At 41.8% G+C, this 21,081-nt stretch overlaps 1 protein-coding gene across 2 annotated transcripts in view; it reads left to right on the top strand.

The window, feature by feature from the left end:
• Positions 1-7,456: 7,456 nt before the first annotated feature.
• Positions 7,457-21,081, top strand: part of LOC147145127 (CD166 antigen homolog A-like) — a 75,466-nt gene continuing 61,841 nt past the window's right edge. The window contains exons 1-2 of one of the 2 annotated variants that reach the window (XM_086036280.1): positions 7,457-7,536; positions 13,130-13,305. In XM_086036280.1, coding sequence (XP_085892406.1) covers positions 13,239-13,305 — 67 coding nt within the window. In that variant the 5' untranslated portion in view covers positions 7,457-7,536; positions 13,130-13,238. Of the gene's footprint in view, positions 7,537-12,964; positions 13,306-21,081 lie in introns of those variants that run through there. The other variant, XM_086036281.1, reaches the window with a different exon arrangement.

The raw sequence follows: 21,081 nt of genomic DNA, 5'->3' as shown, positions 1-21,081 counted from the left end.
ATGTCGTTAAAGATACACAACGTAAAATGATTATAGTCTGCAGGGAACTCATTCATAATACAGGTATGTGGTAAGACTCCACACTGTTTTTGTGCTTGACGCAATTGTAAAGTAAATGCAGTGAATATTTGAAAACTTAAAAACACTTAGGCCATTAATATAAAACAATAAAATAAAAAATAAAAAACTGTAAGTATGGAAGTAACGGAGCATGACTTCATGTGACGTGACATGTGACCATGTATTTTATCCTTCTGTTGTTGTTTTCCTTTCGGCTTTTCCCTTCAGGGGTTGCCACAGCGAATCAATTGCAAGCTCGATTCGCATCATAGATTTGGCATCATAGAAGTGTTTTACGCCGGATGCCCTTCCTGACGCAACCCTCTGTAGCAGGGCCTTCTACTGTACATAAATCAGTTCGGGACCACAAAATGTTGTATCGGACTGTTAACTGTAGTTTCAATTCAGTTTTCCTCAGGGAGAAAATGGGAGGCGTTCAGTCGGTCAACCCACTAGAGAAGGCAAATGTAAATGTATACCTCTCTGTCAGTGTCAATCAAAACCAAAACCATCCATTACTGTACATTGTCAAGTACAGTACATTTTCTCACTCTCATTAGACTGTCCAGGTGCATTTCATGTGAAGTGGCAAGTGAATGTGCGGGCATTCCAGAGCACTGGTTTGCCCCGCTGGCGTTAACAAGAAGTGGTCCCTATTGATCGCCTTCTAAATAAGAACACAGTGCATGCGGAAAAGGGGGGGGCTCAAGCAAAGAAATCCATTTAGCGTCTCTTGGTGTAAATGTGAGGATTAGTTGAGAGGGAAAAGTTAGGCTCTGCAAGAGAACAATGAAATCAATAAAAGACATACTCTTTGAAGAAAGGAAGGTAAGTCAGCATCGACAGCAGCCTGCTCCCGCACTCAATCGGATTAACTAATGAAGCAATTATCGACCCAGTCAAGGCTGCTGGCCAAGGAGCAGGAGTGGCCATTAAGTGGATCCTCCCCTCCCTTAGACATTCTCAAAATGTCAGGGTCGCTCTCTTCGCTGATTGAGTTGACCAACACCCGTTCAATGGTGGTTGGTGGGCTGGGGACTAATCAGGCAAAGGGGGGCCGAATGCAGATGCCTCCAAGCGGTCGGGCGTGGAACGGTTGGGGGGTTGGGAGGGGGGTCGAGGTTGGTTCGATGCGGCAACCACATTTGTGTTTGAGATGACGTGGGAATGCAATTATCTACTATCTAGCATCCAAACAAAGTCACATTGTAAAACGTAGCTTTGTATTAAATTTCAAATACATACAGAAGACCTACTAAAGGCCTTTATCACTGAAGTCTAACAATTGGGAATTTCCCATAAAAAAATGTGCCGCTCTCCGAGGGTGGAAGACACCTGCAGATCACGTTGCACTTCAGCTAATCGCTTGAGACTTTAGCTTTTTCTTGGGCTTTTCTGTGTGCGTGTTTTTTTTTTCTTTGCATAATACAAAAGGGTATGATACAGTAGGACAATTGACATGATAACCAGAACAGGTACTTGGAAACAAAAGCTCTGTTCTGACTACTCAGTATGATGAGGATGAAGGGACATCAATGATACAAAGCCTGAAGGAAAGTCAATGGTGTGTTTTGCATTAAATATGTTCATACAGTTATATGACGTTTACGAATGTTAAAAGAAAGCATTCCCTTGCTCTATACTTCCTTAAACACTATGCTTGTAGTACTTGCATTTTATTTAATTTCAAATGTTGTACACTGCCTTTCTTCAGGCACTCCGGTTTCCTCCCACATTCCAGAGGTTCAATGAAGACTCAAAATCAGTGATTGCCAACCAGGGTGTAATGGCGCACTAGAATGCCACGAGATCTTCAGGGGTGCTGCAGGAAATCATCCAGTGTCACTTAATTTGGATGAAAATTATATTTAATAATTACAAATACACATTTGTTCATCTATCTAATGCCATCAAAGTATAGTGACAGTGACATTTAAATGGTCTTCCTTTAGAGGACATGGATTCACCTGTTGCAATTCAAGTTCAACAAAATGAGCCATAGCTTCCTGCGAGTATACTGTATCAGCTTTGTGTTCAATTGAACCCACCCATATTTCACACAAAGTCAATGAGAGAGTCGCGACTGGACGGCTCTGTTTGTCTTAGAAGACGTTTCGCCTCTCATCCGAGAAGACTTCATCAGTTCATGCAACAAGGCTTGGTGGATATTCTCATTCATTCATCATATATTTCTCAGAGTATTGAATCGATCGCATCAGCCTGGCTGGTCTGTCCTAACCAAGCCACATTGCATGAATTGATGAAGCCTTCTCAGATGAGAGGCGAAATGTCTTGTAAGACAAACAGAGCAGTCCAGTTGCAATCGATTCAATTCCCCCGAGAAAGACATTTCCTGGATGAATGACAATATCCCACACGCGTCTCAATTTGAGAGTAAATTCAGATGAGATCAGTTTTTCAATAGTCATACATTTTGTGTGGTGGTTTTTCGAATGGGACGGCACGGTGGTCGGCTGTTTAGCACGTCCGCCTCACAGTTCAGAGGTCGTGGGTTTGATTCCGGCCCCGGCCTTCCTGTGTGGGGTTTGCATGTTCTCCCCGTGCCGGCGTGGGTTTTCTCCGGGTACTCCGGTTTCCTCCCACAGTCCAAAAACATGCATGGTAGGTTGATTGGATGCTCTAAATTGCCCCTAGGTGTGATTGTGAGTGCGGTTGTTTGTTTGTCTCTGTGTGCCCTGCGATTGGCTGGCAACCAATTCAGGGTGTCCCCCGCCTACTGCCCGAAGACAGCTGGGTTAGGCTCCAGCCCGCCTGCGACCCTTGTGAGGATAAGTGGTATAGGTAATGGATGGATGGAAGGTTTTTCGAATGAAAAATGGGTGCCTTGGCTCATTAAAAGTTGGAAAAACACTGCTCTTAATTGTCCATAGGTGTGTATGAGAGTATGAATGCAAGCCCTATTTGCATAGTCAAAAAGAGCATTTTAGTTATCCTCAACTACATTTTTCCAATCCACAATTGGCATTTCAGATATCCACAAAAGTCATTCTTGCTGGGCAAATGATACCACTTTTGCCATTCATTTGTATGGGGTTCCTCATTACAGATATATAATAATATAATTATAAGTCAAATATCTGCTCTGCGAATAATTCACATCGCAGTTATCTGCGTCTGACTTGTAATTCACAGTGAATTACGGATAACTGAATTGTACATCTCTGTAATTGCAGTTTTGAGACATCCACAATTACACAGAATTTGATTGTGACATTTAGAAATGTGAAAATCAAAGGTAAGTGTAGCCTCGTTTTGTTTTAATATATTATAGTCATAGCCTAAATTTGATAGATAGATCAGGCGTCAGCAATGTGGCGCCTGCATAGCCTCCAAGGACCACATGAGTACCCCGTGAGACTCTTCTAAAAGTAGATCACCAGTGATGGAACATTGCGATTTTCTAGGATTGTTGAAGATGTGATCTTTTGAAAATGTAAACAGTGGTGAAGATTTGTAGAAATCATTTATTGCATATTGATCATTACCTGTTTCCTAATAACTGTGCAAAATTCAGAGCATGATTGATCAGTGTCTTCGCCGTGGCCAGATTCAAACTCACAACCTCTGCACTGTGAGGCAGACCTGCTAACCAGTCAACCCCCGTGCCACCCCAAATGAATATCAATTATCAATAAAAGCATAACGTTACATGTAATTTAAAGGAATGTATTATGATTTAAAAATTACGTATCAAACTGGTAGCCCTTTGCATTAAGTAGCTCAGTTTCAAAAAGGTTGATGACTCCTCAGACGGAAAACAAACAGACAGACAGACATTTTTCTGCTGTTGTATAGTTATTGTGGTTGTAATTTATTGTGTTCTACCTGCTGCCAGCTCTGGTTTGCCAAACCATTAATATAATATTGTTATTTCTAAACCTGGAGAACACATACTGTATGTAAATTAGATGTGCAACATGAGCCTTCGCATGCGTGTGTGCGTAGAGTGAGGGGGTTGTTCCATATTTCTTCTGAGAAGGTACGGCACTTGAATGTCAAAAAAATATGTGCTGTCATTCCCCCACTCTGCTTTTCCATGGCAACGCCGCATTTGTTTGTGTGCTAGCCGAAGCAATGTCACAAGAAACCTCTCAACGTGTCAAAATAAAAGCGCTCAATCTTTCATCAAATGATAGACAGCAGGGGCACCGGCACTTCCTGCTACATGACATGACGTATTGCAATTCATTATTCTGTATGTAATCTCTTCCAGCAGCCACGGGGGGGAGAGAGGACAAATAAAAAAAAAAAAAAGCTCTCCTGTGAATACAAAACCAACCTGCAGCTGCAGTTGCTCCTGTAATGGCAACACAACAGCCTGGTTGATTCACTGGTGAAGACGTTTTGTTTTCACATTTAATCCTTTCTCCTGGATACCCAATTATGAGCAAGATGTTTGGTGAATGAACACAAGGCTTCAGGCCTGCACATCAGTCATTTGCTTTTACCCACACAGAAAATAACCAAATAGTTCTCGCTCTTTTTTTGCCCTTTTCCACACGACACACTGCAGCCAGGCAGCAAAAATATTGCTTTGCAGTTAACTTCTAATCAAATTGCGTTAACTTTTCACAGCCTGTGCCCTTACTCTATTTGCGCAAACCATCACGGAACAAGATGAATTTCACAGCCAGGGTGAGGAACACTGACTCACCCACACACACGCTCGCACACGCACGCACGCACGCGTCGTGTGGCCAGATGAGCATGATCATGCAGTCACAGAGTGAATCATTCCATCTGAAGTGGCCTTAAATGACATTTTCAGCAACTTCTCAAATGGAACTGTTTTACTTTCACAGGAAAGCGTCATTGATTGTTGTTTGACATGAGAAATGTGGCCGGAAACCGAATGCACGTAAACAGGAGGCTACCAAGTTGGTGCACAGCCCACAAAATGATGTTCAACTCCTCAAAGCCTAAAGCACCTGGTGAAACATCTCTCAAAAACCTAAGGGTGACTTTCGAATCACCCTCTAAAACCCGAAGTTTTCCCAGATATTCAACACCTACAAAATAAGTGATATCTCAGACCCAGTAGCATAAAGAAACATAATTCCTAAATAATTTGAGAGTTTAGTTGAGGTGATTACTATTTACTGTTTCAATCAAAAATGTAAAAATAAAGTGTCAGTGCAAGAGAAGCATTATTTTTAGTAATTAAAAAAAAAAAAAGAGTGGTAATTACCATCCTCTATTCTGTTACAAAGCCATCAATATTGTCATTGTCTACAAACATATATCTGAACCATACATCACGTTCGACTGGTTCTGCTGATTCAAAGTTCACAAGCATGTCTTCTATATCACTAACGTCACTTATTTCAGAGCTCCCGCGCTCGTCTGCACGCGCCATGACTGCTTGAAATAATTCCGGGACATTCACCGAGGGCTCATGACACCGTCACGTGTACATTTTGATGCATTTCATTGGCTAAGAGACAGAGAATTAGAGGTGGGCGATATATATCGTCATCGATACCATCGTCAATCTTGCTTAAACGATGTATAATTTTACATGATCGAGTATTAATACTGCCTCGAAGAGCCAGTGATCCGACGACGGCCGCAAAGTACGAGGAAATGCTGAAAATCAGTGTGCATTGACGGCAGAGGAGGAGGAAGTGATAATCATTCGCCGAATCAGCGGGCAGGACCCGCTCACGTATCTCTGTCCGCACTGCAGCAGAGCTATGTTTAAAATATGAAGGGGTGTCCAGCGGGGATTCACGTCGTCCATAGTCTGTAAGTGGTTTGCGGTTGACAAGACTGACGTTGGTGGGAACAACATTGTTAGATGTACCAAAACGGTCACATCGAAGAGCAATTCTGCTGCACCACAAGCCATATGGGTTATGAGGAAAACTTGGCGACCGCGCAAGCACGCTAAACAAAAGCTTAAACACACACATCCAGAAAACAGTCGCCGAGTTGAACCAACAAACGCACACACACACAGTATTTTAGCAAGCAAGTCAAAAGTGACATCCTGGATGATCGGTTAACATTCAGTTTACACGCTTTTAGTCCGCATCATTCATAACTAGCCTGTATTCCCGAGGCATGTTGCACAAACTACGACGACTTAGTGTTAGTGTGACGCCAGGATACACCCAAACATGAATAAAGTCTACATATCACAGCGATGAATGAGTGGGAAAATGCACTTTTCGGTAAATCGCAGTTTTGTTATCCAACTTTATTCTGAATACGGTGGCCAATGTATGAGAACGGGTGTTGTCATGACAACGACTTTTTTTCCCCTCGCTGGGTCACATATCAAATACATTTTTTGCTCATTCTGATTGCTCTAGTAGTTGGCATTGGTACACCAGTTCTTACTGCAGCTCAAAATGTCACATGATTATGGAATAACAGCAAAGACATTTCAATTACATAAATATTCCCCAAAATCAATGTAAATCTATACATAATTTTTTGTTCTTTATTGTTAAATATTGTCGTAGAATATCAATACATTTTGAAGCAAGTGCAGATTTAAAATATTTTTTGTAGAGCATTATCGAGTTTTTTGAAAAAATATTGAGATATTTTTTTTGTACATATCGCCCACCCCTACCGAGAATTAGTTAAAAAAAAAAAAAAAAAAAAAAAAGAAAATGATGAATATGCTCTCTCGGCTCTAAAGGTAGAAAGACACTCTAGTGCACCGGTGTCAAACTCAAGGTCCGGGGGCCAGATCCGGCCCGCAACATTATTTTATGTGGCCCGCGATGTGTGTTGACTTGACGTTGCTTTCAAATTGTCTTCACTTTTTACACTCCATATGAGATATTGCGGAAAACACACACACCACACCGTGGTGATCGGTGGAATAAAAACAATATGGGGCACATGTCAGTGCGTTTGTGGGACTGCAAGGTACACAATACAGTTTTATTTTTTCCTTACTCGGTCGCATGTCAGGAGTACGGCACCTGGATGTGACGTGGTACCGGTTAAGGTCGGACCACGTGGGTCGTTTAAATATGCAGACGGGAACTCTGTGGCGGTTAGGCGATGCCCAGCTCTGACAGGCTGTGATTGCCATGGATGTCAGAAAAAAAATCCAAGGCAGTCAAGTTGTGGATGAGAAACCTTAGACAGCCATAGTAACACAGATAACGCATAAAACTTGAAGCCGATGAGAATGGGAACAAAAACAGCGAGTGCAAACAATAAAGGCAGTAACAGCACCAAACTGCACTTAACACTTAAGTTAACTTTTGCTTCCCACATCTCTTAGAAAGTGTTACAAAAAGCCACAAAAAATCTAAAGGAAAATGCAAAACACACAAGGAGGATAAAAGACACAAAACCTTTGTTGTTGGACTAATAAGTTGAAAGGATAAAAGCATAAAAGAGCAGATCATTTTGTAGCGATCCTTAAGACCAGACGAGGACTACAGACTACGGACTTTAGAGCTCAAGTGAAGAGGCTGAGAGACACTGCTGGTAAGTGATAACATTTTTTTCGATTGTCTTTTACTGTTAAGACTGTGCTGTTTGATGGAAATACTAATTGTTGTATGCTGAACGTTGGACAATGTTTAAAGAGATAATGTCCTTTTTTTTGCAGCAGGGAAAAGTTCATATTTTTGTTGCAATGAATTTGAAAATACAGTGACATTTTATGCACATTTTGTAACTTTAAAAATGACTTGATCATTGTTTTCACACAGTAAAAACAGATGCAAGCAACAGAATCCAACACAAAGATAATCAGTCTGCTTTCATGGAGGCTCACAGAAATTTGACAATATTTACTGTTGAGAGGCTGAAATTGCAAGGATTTGGACATTTTTTAAACAGGTTCTTGAAATAATCGACTATCAAAACAATTATTGAATAATGTGATAATATATTAGTTGTCTATTACTCATTGCACCACTAATACAAGCACTGGATAACAACGCATTGTTAGGCTTTCATTTTGAAGTTGGCTCTCACAATGTGTTGGCAGCATGTTACTGTAATGGATCGTATCAACAATGGTTGTGGCTGCAGGCTTTACTTGTCTTTTAGGCCACCATTTCCAAGTTCAAGAAATAAACATGGCCCATGTCCTGTAACTATAAATATGGACTTTCCATGCCTACCTTTATCTTCATTTTGGACCCTGGGATGGAATTTGCATTTGCGGCGGTCAGTAATCGCCTGGACTAAGCTGCCATGTGCGTAATATGACCAGACACATGGGCTTGCATATCCTTGCCCGGAGGTCTGCGTAAATACCCTTTCCATGGCAGACAACGCCCAAGTGTGTGCCAAGTGTTATTTTTGTCCAAAACTGTACTGTTGCTATACAGTATGTAATTCTTGTTTTTTGGGGGTTTTTTTTTACTCCAATAATTGTTCAGACTAGCATTGTTAATGAGCAAATGGTAAATGGGCTGTCACTTGTATAGCGCTTTTCTACCTTTGGTACTCAAAGCGCTTCACACTGTACCTCATCTACCTACTGATGCATCATGCATCAGAAGCAACTGGGAGTTCAGGATCTTGCTCAAGGATACTTCGACGTGGTCACAATGGCTGGGGATCGATCCCATAACCTCTGGTTTGGGAAACGACCACTCAACCCCTGAGTCATGCCACCCACGGGCAAGTTGACACTAGTGACGTCACGTCCGTAATTAGCAGCCAATATGGACATACCTATTGGATTGAATAAATCAATATTTTCCCAGCTAAAATAATTAATTACTAAAAATCAAGCCATACATGTTAATTTGGCTAGTGTCTCGTCTAGTAAGTCTAGTAATTCCATGCGATAGACAACAACCTATTTTGTCATTGCTCACTTCAGTCAGGCAAGTTTCCTAAACCCCTGAAAGTAGCTGCCATCCATACATACCCTTCTAAAAACGAGGATGCTGGATGACTCCTTGTTAGTACATTATAGACCTATCTAAAACCTTCCCTTCTTAACAAACATTGTTGAGAAAGTGGTTTTTAATCAACTCAGAAAATTATTGAACTCAAATGGACTTTTTGATTAATTCCAATCAGGATTCCGACCATCATCATCACCGTACAGAAACAGCTCTTATCAAAGTACTAAATGACATAAGATTGAACACTGTTGCAGGGAAGTTGTCGGTGCTAGTCTTATTGGATCTCAGTGCAGCATTTGATACAATTGATCATAACATACTGTTGAACAGGTTGGAAACTTGGGTGGGATTAAATGGAACAGTCCTAAAATGGTTTTGGTCTTACTTAGAGGAAAGGAGTTACTTTGAAGTTTTGAATCAGATCGGATGGCCATGACAGGTGGGGTTCCTCGAGAGTCGGTCCTTGGGCCCCTTCTGTTCAGTCTGTTAATGAAATGTGCTATACAAATAAAACTGCCTTGCCCTTTGTTATAATTATGTTGAAAATGCTTTATCTACAATAATTAATGGAATATCCATCCAACTCCAAATTTTACAACCTTTAAGTCAATCAACTTTGGTAGTTCCACTTTTTGGACTTCCAACTACTGTATTAGCAGTGTCTTTATATGGAAAATAATTATTGCGGCGCCACATCCGAATGTGCTCTCCGAAAAAAAAAGATATGACCGGTGTGCTCAATTATTAATTAGCTCTGAATTATTAATATGGAAATGTCTTCATTAAGATTAACGTTGAACTCATATCCTATATAGTCTAATTACATGAACCTTCTGTCAGCTGCCTGTAGGCAAAAAGCGGATATGTGACACTACAACCCTGTTTGCATTTATGTGCGTGTCTGTGCGTCTGTGCACACCAGGTGCTCAACCACCCACACACACCACGCCTCCTCTTCGCAAACAAAAGAAAAGCCCTCATGACATAATTGTGTGAAGGCGAAGGCCTTCACATATGTTATTCTAGGCTATTCTAACTTTATTTTTATGATTATATTTCATTCCTCGCACTTTTTTGGCGCGCCAATACATTCAGTTCCAATGGCAAATTCAACACTTCCCCATTTGCTACGTTGGATCGATTCCCGCTCATTCCACAATATTTCGTAGAGGTCATTCAACTTCATTCTGCTTCATTCAGCTCATTCAACTCACATTCCACATCATCCACAGTTCCTACTTCCCAAAAATTCAAATTATTCAAAAAAAACATTCAAAAATTCACAATTCATTCCCAATGGCACAATCAACACATTTAAACCATTCCAATTTCAAATTCACAAGATTCAGCTCATTCAACTCACATTGGTTAACCTTTTCAACACACCCGCAATTCATACTTCCCCAAAATTCTAATTATTCAACCTTAAAAACATCATTAAATTCGCCATTCAGTCCCACTTGCACTTTCAACATTCCAGCCAGCCCTGTCCACCAGCAACCAAGTCCCTCTTAACTGCTTGAAGGGTGAACACAACTCAAAGTAATTGATTAATTTGGTTACCCTCCCCTGCTCTGATTGGGCTGCTGTACCGATGACAAAGGCCACCAATCAGGGCAGAGCACCCACACACACAACTTAAACGGCCACGACACAACGTGGACCCTAACACCACAATTCCTACTTCCCAAAAATTCAAATTATTCAACCTTAAAAAACCCATCCGCCATTCACTCCCATTTGCATATTCAACATTCCAATTTTACATGCTTCCAGTTAGGTGATGGTGTAGTGGTACACACACCGAGCTCATTCAACTCACATTATTAGTTATTTGATTTTACAGCATTCCAGTTATGTCCCTGATGGTCCAGTGGTACACACGCTGAGTTATGTGCAGGCAGCGTTGGATCGATTTCCGCTCATTCCAAAACATTCCACAATTTTTCATAGAGTTCATTACACTTAATTCAGCTCATTCAACTCACATTATTAGTTATTTGATTTTACAGCATTCCAGTTAGGTCCCTGATGGTCTAGTGGTACACACGCTGAGTTATGTGCAGGCAGCGTTGGATCGATTTCCGCTCATTCCAAAACATTCCACAATTTTTCATAGAGTTCATTCAACTTCATTCCACTTTATTCAACTTCATTCGGTATCATTCAACCATATTCAGTATCATTCAACTTTATTCAACTTCATTCCAACGCATTCCGCAGTTTCTTTTCAGCTTCCTTCGCACGCAATTTCTCTAGAAATTGCATTCTCTAGTTCCTAAGATACAGTCAGCAGCCACAACATTAACTACAACCACAAAATCAGTTCCACCCAATACAAGAGCGCTATCAAATATGCAATCTACTGTAACAATATTGCGTTTGTAGCTTGCAGTAGTGTCTCACTGTACTGTTTCATACTGAGAGCTGTTGCTGTTACTTAGATCCTTATCAAGTAGCCAAATGCATATATGAAACTGAGCACAATTGGTAGTTGGTAGGTTGAAATTTACATCTAAAGGTGAGCAAAAATGCACAATGAAACGGCTTTCAAAGTTCCTAGTCCTACCACAATTGGGCCAATCAGAATGCCAAAACCTTTCCCAAAGAAAACAAGAACAAGCTTATCATGGTTCTGATCCATGTTTTTTCCATACATCACTGGAATGCTTCGACATTGGGCCCCGGTAGCTCTAAGTGGGCTATTTCTGACTTCCTCGTTATCTGGAATACAGCAGCGTAAGTCAAAACAAAATCATTAACAAAGTTACAACTTTTAAAAAAAAGAAAAAAAAACTAAAATGGAATGAGTGCTTGCCTCACCCCCATAACAAATAAACTCAGGAAATAAAACAACTGATGATGAAAGCGCATGACCTATTCTACTTCCCTTATGAATCATGTTCCATTGCCGCTATTTAATAAAGAGGAAGTCAACGCAAACATTGTTTTCAAGAATATGTTCTATGCAAGCCCACTAGTTGAAACAGGGCACTCTGATAAATATTGCGTTTGTGGAATAAGTGTTAATCCACTCGTTTTTAGCCATCTCTGGGGGCGGCCATTTTGTCTTCTGTCAACGAAAATGACATCACAACTGCTCACGACAACCAATCACGGCTCAGATTCAGAAAACAGCTCAGCCGTGATTGGTCGTTGTGAGCCGCTGTGATAGATATATATATATATATATATATATATATATATATATATATATATATATATATATATATATATATATATATATATATATATGGGTTTAGTCCCATTTAATAATTTTGTTCTCAAGCGATTTTTCAGCAATTTAAAGTGGTTAAAAAAACATAAAAATATCAGTCAATGTGGCGAGTATCAATGTAAAAAAACCCAAAACATTCAAACGTATTTGGACATATAGGGTTTCTGCTCGACAGTGATGACATACAGCTGAGCAGCAGCCTGCTTGACGCCCTAACCAATAAAAGGCACCAGGCTACAACCTGTTTGGTCACTTAGCAACCTGCGCTAAACATGAGCTTGCGCTGAGTTGTAGTCATCCCTGTGCCCAACTCGGCAGTGGGTGCCACCAAAACTAAGTCTAAGTGACTAAATTGGGATGTTACCTTTTTATTCTTAATCTTTTCTCCTTTTATTCCATTTTCTGAATGTCGACTGTATTTTCTAATCAACCTCATGTCGTTACTACATCAAAATGAGAAGTGGCGGTTTGGCGGCAAGGGGTGTCCGTTTGAATGGCATTCCATCTCCTTGAATTTATATTTTGGCGGTTTGCATTGCCGCCGTTCACTGTGTGTTTGTGTATGTTTTGCAGATGTTGATAAAGAGAAAGAGGGAAATGTTTGAGATAAGTATAAAGAGGTTGCAGGGAAGGGCAGGAGGAGAACATAATAGGGGGGTGGAGGTAAGATGGTGTGTGTGTGGGGGGGGGGTCGATGTGGAAGAAGAGCACTTGTTTGAAAGGGGGGGGTGAATCTGGAAGGGGGATGTTTGAGAGTGTCTGAGGGAGTGAAGGAGGGGATGGGGGCGTGGTTCAAACACAACGTGTCCCCCTTTTCCACGAACACTCGCCCTCCCCTCCATTGCACTCTCGCTCCGCTCTCCGCTATTACCTGTTCCAGCACAACTGGCTACAGCCCTTGACTTCGTGGGCCACGTAACCCCGCCCCCACGAAAAACAAAAACTCACCTCAACTGCTTTCGACGCTTTACAGGATCACTAATAGAACACCGAACGACATTTTCATCGACAACAACTCGACGTGGGAACCCACCTTCCTTCTTTTCCTGCCACTCGAGGACCCCCGCGTGAGACTCGCCACCATGCACTTGTTGTCCGCCGGCTGCCTGGGCTCTCTCGTCCTCCTCCTCGCCACTTTTCTCGGCCAAGGTAAGCATTATATACTTTTTACATTTTAAGACGTTCGTAAACTGTGTCCTCCCGTGGTTACTGAAAGTGTGTCCCAACTTCCGTGTGCACCCGCCCGCCTCAGGAGGCGACGATCTCGCCTGTCCCGCGCGCAGGTGCCGACGAAAACTTAATTAGCATCCGTTTAGCATTTTTTTACGTTGAATCCCCCCGCACCCCCTCCCAACAAAAAAAACAAACAAAAAAAAATCTGCTGTTATTACTAACTTGAATTAAAACCCAATGAATATAACTATATAACTGTTCCCCTCCCCCGTCCCATCCGTCTTGCCCTTCATCTGGTTTGCGGGTTTGCTCTCTGGTCCGTGACGCATCAACAGTAAAATTCATTGAGGCAACTCATTGGATTCTTGTTGAATTTATTAGTGAGCAACATATAGCCCCTGTGCGCATGACTTGTTGATGCCTACCATCATGCGACTTTGTCTCCCATTTGTGGCTCCGATTGAACTGTATGAGCATGAGTAGAGGGCTATCATTTCGCCCCTGGCGTCTCTTCAGTTTCATGTGGTCCCACTCGTGTTTTATGCAGAAGGATAGAGCTTCTTGCACATCCTGTCTTGGATTATGACCAGAGGCTTTGACGGGCTAAGTGATAGTTTCGCTCAAAGGTCAGGTCAGGTTGCTCCTTTAGCGCAGGTTCTAAGGGTCTAGGAATGCAGCATGTGGTTATGGATTTCAAGGACTGGTTCTACAGCATCAGCTTAATATGTTTCTTTCTAACCTAGTTCCTCGCCTGCAGGCCAACAAGTAGCAAGCATTGTGTGTTCCTGTCCGACATGCTGTCCATTAATAAGCAAAGGCTGGAGTCGCTGTTCTGACTTCAACCTCCCTGACACCACAGCTGTTTCTGCTGGAAATTAACCCCCGTGTAACACCTATCACTCCATTTATTTGAGAGGAAATGGATGAGTTTCTTTGCACCGCTGTGCCATCCCTCGCATCTTCACATAGTGGAGAAGTGCAACGGGTCGAGGTCAGACTTTTATGGCCCCGCCTGCTGCTTTGTGTGTGTGTTTAGGAGTGATGGTGTAAATGTGTGCACACAGCAGATGGTCGCCGCCTCAGTCCAACTTGAGGTTCCTTTTGAATGATCACAGTGATGAGTGTCAAGAACTGCAAGACCTAAATTGAAAATGGAGTTTGGAATGAGAAAGCGCATTGGTACTTGATATCGCTAAACAAACTCAACAACCAGTGTTTATCGCAGTGTAGTGAACAGATGAGAGCTTGGGCCATTTCAGTTTTTGTGAAGTTGTCAGGGCTGTGCTAAATTTCTGTAAAAAAAAATCATGAATCAACAATTGGACAGCTGTTCATGATTATGAGCATTTGTGGGTTAAGTGTTTTGTTTTTAGCCTAGAACGGTAGACCATATCAAACGCTGTGTTGGATACTATACAGCGCACGGGCCATATATTGCTCACCCCTGCTCTTGAGTCTTTGTGCTTAAGGCCCACATAAAAAGACAAACTCAGCTTTAAATCTCTCCAAGAACAGTCATGAAAGATGTTTTTTTGTTCACTCCCTCATCTCCACCCTACCCCCCAAACCACCCAACCTCCGCCACCCACCCTTCCCCTCCCTTTTCCCTCCCTTACCACAGAACACACAGCCATCCTGCGCTCGGTGTCACAGCTGGTATTACTTGTCAAGCACGTGGGGCTCTTCCACCACTAATGGACTTAACTGAGTGGGGAGGGATTGGTGGGGATGAGCGGGTGGTGGTGAGGGTGGGTGGATCTTACATACCCACCCAATTTCACCTGAGATAGATCCGCTCTTTCATCCCGCGCCAGGTCCTGTCCAGACTTGCGCGCCAGGATGTCGGCGGCTCCTCTTAATTGAAGGCTTCATAGCATGGTGGACATGTTGTGTGTGGCTGTGCGTGCATGTCCCATCTTGTCTCCTCTCCACAAGAAAGCAGATGGCCCCCTCCTCAAATCTCCCTTCCTCCTCTAAAAGACATGAAAACTATCCCTTTGTGGAAAATTCAGACGCGGTCCTGACAAGTCTGCCTGGTCTTTGAACAAAAAAACGCTGCATCTGTACTTCGCTTTTTGCCATTCCTGCTCTTAAAATAGGCTATGCGTATCAGTGTGCTAGTCTCTCTGCCTGGGTGCCTCAGCCAACAAATAATTGGTTCTGAGACTATATACAGGTGAACCATAAAAGTCTAACACATTCCCTTACTGAATAGCCATTCTACTTGTTCAGATTTCCCCCTAAAAACATCCAATAAGACTCATGGAAAATTAATTGATATTTTCCAGGTTAAATTGATTAACCTTTAGAACACAGTAAGCCTTTATTAGTCCTGCAATGGGGAAATTCCCACATGAGATCAGTAGCCTACAGTATTCTGATTTGGATTCTTACTTCACAGGCAATGTTTTAACCATTTTTTTTTAGCATTCTCAAACTCATACAAGTGTTCAAATAAGTTAGATAAGAAGACTTCCTTCGCTTCAATAGGAACGTGTCAAAAACGGTCTTATTGCAACCGTACCCTGTGCTTCTCCTCTTTAAACATTCTCAACTGTCGAGTATAAAAATAAGATAACAGCTGTATGTAACTTTGTCAAAATGTAAATATCCAAATTTTGTAAATGTGTTTGTTTCAAGTTAAATTGAAGGTAAATTTGCACAGTGAGTAAAACGTTTATCTCAACCTAGCAGATACATTATTAAATACCCCCAAATATATACTCATTTCATAGTTTCACATTATTAAATACCCCCAAATATATACTCATTTCATAGTTTCAGATCAAATTATTCCCCAAATTTAGAGATATATGGGGTTTGTTTTGCTTAGTTTTTTTGCTTTTTTTTTATTACATTGGCAAAATGGAAAGATGTTAGTGATATGTACAATAGTAAGCTTCTTAGTGGTTACCAATGGCAGCTATAGTGAGTACAAACGGTTCTCGGGTAGCGACAGATTTTTGGGGTGCCTACCGAAGATTTACTGAACATAAATATGGGCATAACATGATCCAATCTTAATGTTAAGCAGAGTTCTCCTGGAACACGTGTAAACAAGGCTTGCTGTGATCCTTGTAGTACGGCTCTCAAAATACATCACAGCATCACATCATTATACACAGCCAGAAAAGGAATGAAATATGGAATTACTGTATGTTGGGATGGGAGAGTACTAGTGGTGCAACGGATCAAATAAGTCATGTGCATGTATGTATGTATGCATGTGCGTTGTGCATTCATGTATGCATACGCTGCTATGAAGCACATCTTCCACTTGAGAGCAAAACATTTGGAAGTGTGTCCGTGACTTGAACCATCCAGTCTAAATCAAGCCTATTGGGAAAATTAACTAAAATATTTCATGAGCTGTTCTGAATTCCTGTTTCAATCCCATGAGTAGAACAGCTTTGATGGGTCTTTGTGGCTGTGGTTCATTTTCCTACAGATGACCCTTTGTTTTCATACAATATACAGTACTAGCGTACTCAATTTTTCCTCAGCTGCCATTAATCATTTTCGCACAATCACCTCAAGTTAATCGATCATTACACCGCTCTCTGCTTTTCAGTGTTTGCTCAACTATTATGTTGCTAATTTCCCCAAATAGTATTTTCTGACTGCCTCCCTTCTTGTGTCGTAATCACAGTTATTTGTTGCAGACAGGCGACTGTGTCTGCGGCATGCGTCGGCTGTCAATTTCAAGCCATTAAGGCGAGCGGTCTCGCTATGTGCAAATCACTTTAACACTTAAGAGCGGACTCTCACAAAAACGGTAACCTTGACATAACACATGCTCAATATGGACACGTACTGTGGCCTTTGTGTGCAGCCCTGGAATATTAACACACGCACAGTTTTTTGTTGTTGTTTTTTTTTTTTTCACCCACCTACCCCCACCCTCTTCCCAACCAAACAGGTGGTTTGTGCAGGAGTGTTTGGTTTAGTAGCCACGCGTGTCTCTTCATGGTTTCTGTTATGTGTGTGCAGTTGTTGGAAGCAAAGCGCTCTGTTGCCATCAGTCACCATGAGATACATGACTCTCAGCTTTCAGCTTCTCAGCTATCATCCTTTATTGTTTATGATTTGATTACAACTCTGCCAACTGCAATGAAGACGATGAAGGTTTTGGTTGCTGCAGGTCACACGTGGAAGGGAGGAAAATGAGCTTCCTGCAAGAAAACACTGAAGTTACTCCGTTCCGTGTCAGAGGAGGGAGATGGGAGATGTATACTAACGCTGCCTTGAAAGAATAAAAAAACGAAAGTGTTGCTCAGTGTCTTACACTCAGGATTGTCAGTAAAACAGCAGCAAGTGAATCGTAATCTTAACTACACTTTGGTGATTGCCTGCACACCCGCTTTTGGAACATTGCTGCGGGACCCCGTCCCATTTTAATCCCATTGAATTAGCCGCTTCAGGCGTCCAATTTTTATTTAATTTGCCAGTCAGGTAAGGATGGGCTGCTTTACATTGGCACCTGTTTAATGCGGTGGGCTTGTTTTTATTCGTTCAGATTTGGGTTGTCAATCCATGTTGGGTAACAAATGGTTGCCTAAAGGCCTCCCTATACTGCCGCGTACGCACAGGCGACAACGGCCATATTGCATCATGTGACCGACACGTTGTTCTGCGCAGCACTTCTGCAACACATGCCGCGCACGCATCAGAAATTGTTGCTGCGCGTAGAGTGCAACGTGCATTCTCTCTCATGATTGGTTCGTTTAGTCGCATACTGCGATGGCTTTCCCTGGCTAGGTTCCTCAACACACAATAATTTGTCAACACGAAGGAGAGGATCCACACTATGTAGCTCGTCGCTGCTGCTGTGTAGCAAACTAGTTTACGGCTGGGAGTTTTTACCACCTTTGCCACCGCCCTCTTGATCGATATCGCAATACAGTTAAATGCATAATCTAGTCATCTAGGTCCTTTTGTTCCAGCAGACACGATATTCATTGTTGTCTCTGTCGCTTTGTTCGTTGTTTGGCAAAGAAAAGACACCGACCGGAATTGGCCAGAAAAGGCAGAGGAAATTCCACCCTGAGGTGTCCTAGCCAATATCAGCTGTAGTGACACCCTCCGACTTGGAGTGAAACTGCAACACATTTCAAAAACAACGCATGTGAATTGCGCGCAAGTAAAAAGGCAAACTACGCGCATTGCTACATTGCCGCAATGACGTCCACGCGGTAGCTGCCCGCACGAGTATGGTAAAGACTTAATGCTTCACTACCTGAAAGAGTTTTCCACACCTTTTCAGCTCAAGAAAGATAGTTCATACTTGGTTGCAAATCTTGTTTAAAATATATAACCGACATAGATTTCTTCATAAAGCAAAAATAAGCACACAACCCGCGTTTACTACATAGCCTGCTTGCATGATGAGCATTAAAATGCCATTTTACTCTTACCCAATACAAATTGACCTATTTTGGGCTTGGGCAGCACTGCTAAAAGTAGTATATCAATCTCTGTATCGGTGCTGATATTGTGCTGTACATCTGTTCTCAAACTCTGACTTGTAAAAACGCTCCAATACTAGGGCTATACCATTATGGGTTTTTGATTGAGATTGAAATCGTGATTATTAAAATGATTATTCATTGATTTCAAAACGTTGTATTTATTCAACTACTAAAACTCAACTACCCAAAACTATCATCATGGCCTCACATTTCTGCACGAACACTTTCTTGAATTCAACACTTTATACTTTTTGTCAAGTACAGGCAGTCCTCGAATTACGACGTATGCAACGTGCAACGTTTCAACTTTACGACGCCCGTGCCTTCTCCTCCATTTTGTCCCCAGCACCATAGTGACTACGTTTACATGCAGTCAATATGCGGGTCAACTCATTTGATGCCTATATAGTTTTAAATCGTTTTTTAGAATCTACTAGTACACTCCCAACATCGAGTTAACTCGTCTTTTGCGTTTTTTGTGTGCATTTGATGCCCAAGGCTCTGACGCATTTCATCACAAAATTTCAGGCTTGGAAAGCGTTGTAATGACGTGCAATCGCCAGCAGATTTCACCAGTGTCGCTTATCAGACCTATTGCTAGTATGTAGCATAATCTTCATACATTTTTTTGTTTTTTGGCATGAAAGTTGCTTTTTTAGAATTGTTGTGGGGTTTTTAAATAAGAAAAGTACTGTTTAGATATCCGAGGTGTTATAAAAGCAAAAATGTTGGGGTCAAAGTTGAAATGTATAAGTTCATAAGTCTTCACAAAACCCTTGATTTCTCAATTTTTTTTCTAGAAACAGGATTTTCAGTGAAACTTGCCTATGTTCTAGTGCAGATTACTCAGGAATGACAAATGCTAGAAATAAACTTTTTTTTCTTATGAAAGAAGAGAGTCTAATCTTTCTTTTGGTAGGTTCCTTGTATATAGAGTCATAAAACACAATATTCTGTGGGCCTTCAAAGATGGGTGAAAATCATCGAAAACGGCTGGCACTTTTGTTGACTGAAAATGACATCGAAGTTGCTCAGGGCTCAGGTAACGACCAATCACAGCATCTCACAAAATGGCCGCCCCCTGAGATGGCTAAAAATGGTTGAAACTGAAAATGACATCACAACTACTCAGGGCTCAGGTAATGACCAATCATCATGTGTCTGATCTCCGTTTGCTTTGGCTGTCGGCGTAGTTTTTTGAGTGCTGTCTCCGCATGGGATTAAGTAGGCTTGTCGTGTTGCCATCTGACATCCGAATAGAGTCTCTGCAAACTTTGCAAATAACTGGTTTGCGCTTTCTCCTCCGAGGAAAAGCCAAACCAAATCGACACTGTGGATGTGGAGTTTCTTTTCGGGACCAACTCCGCTTCATGGTGACTTTCCGCTATAGCTTCCCGCTATACAAACAAATAGGGAGGCGGGGAGTGTCACGTACGGTGCACTGTGCGTGCTGCGATTGGTTGGTCGGGTATACGCATCAGCGGCTTTGCGCCGCCATAGAGCTAAATTATTTAGAATGTGCCATGCAGACGATCAAACGATCTTTCGGCTTTATGAGATCGTCAACACGTTAAAGTCCTTAATCATCTAATATCGTCATATCGCCCACCCCTAAGTAGATGTTTAGACAAGGCTTAAATATAAGTATTACATTTAGCACACGAATTTCTGTGCATACCCTGCGTACTGTACAACATTAGTTTGTTTTGAATTCAAAAGTTTTGAAAGCTTAAACACACTTAAAGCTCCAGCCTGTACTGTGAGAGTAAGATTACAGCGCACTTGCTATTTCTCTTATTTTGGCCACGGGCTCTTCTGTGTTGTAAAAAATAAAGGTTTATTTGTTATCTGAGGGAGGGAACCAGAGTGGCATTGTTTCTGAAATAAAGGCAGATAGTTCATGCTGCCCTGCTGTAGTGCTGCCTTCTTTATGCAGGAATTCTCCCATTGATATGCATAAAGGTAAAAGGGCTGGGTTCTGGTGAAGACCAAGCAATTGGGCAGGCCTTGTTTCAGAGACAAAAAAAGTGAGGTTGCCTTTTCTTTTGTCATTGACACAGCCCCCTCAGCTTTGACTGAATTCCCGCGGTCTCCCGCCGACTGTATTGTGAAGGCTCTCCTTTTCAAGCAAATGAGTGTATGTCAACTTCTTGCTGCCGCTTCTGTCCTTGTCATTAATATGCAACAGCACACACCCCTCTGAGAGGGCACACACAGCCACCAACTGCCTGTTTCTGCACTTCATGTGCAACCTGACTTTGGTGTTGGGTGATAAAGACTGGGA

The sequence above is a fragment of the Filicampus tigris genome, chromosome 7, assembly GCF_054856515.1.
Source record: "Filicampus tigris isolate MCC_2025a chromosome 7, RoL_Ftig_1.0, whole genome shotgun sequence".
NCBI lineage: Eukaryota > Metazoa > Chordata > Actinopteri > Syngnathiformes > Syngnathidae > Filicampus > Filicampus tigris.
The sequence above is the reverse complement of the archived record's forward strand: the minus strand, read 5'-3'. Positions and strand labels throughout refer to the sequence as shown.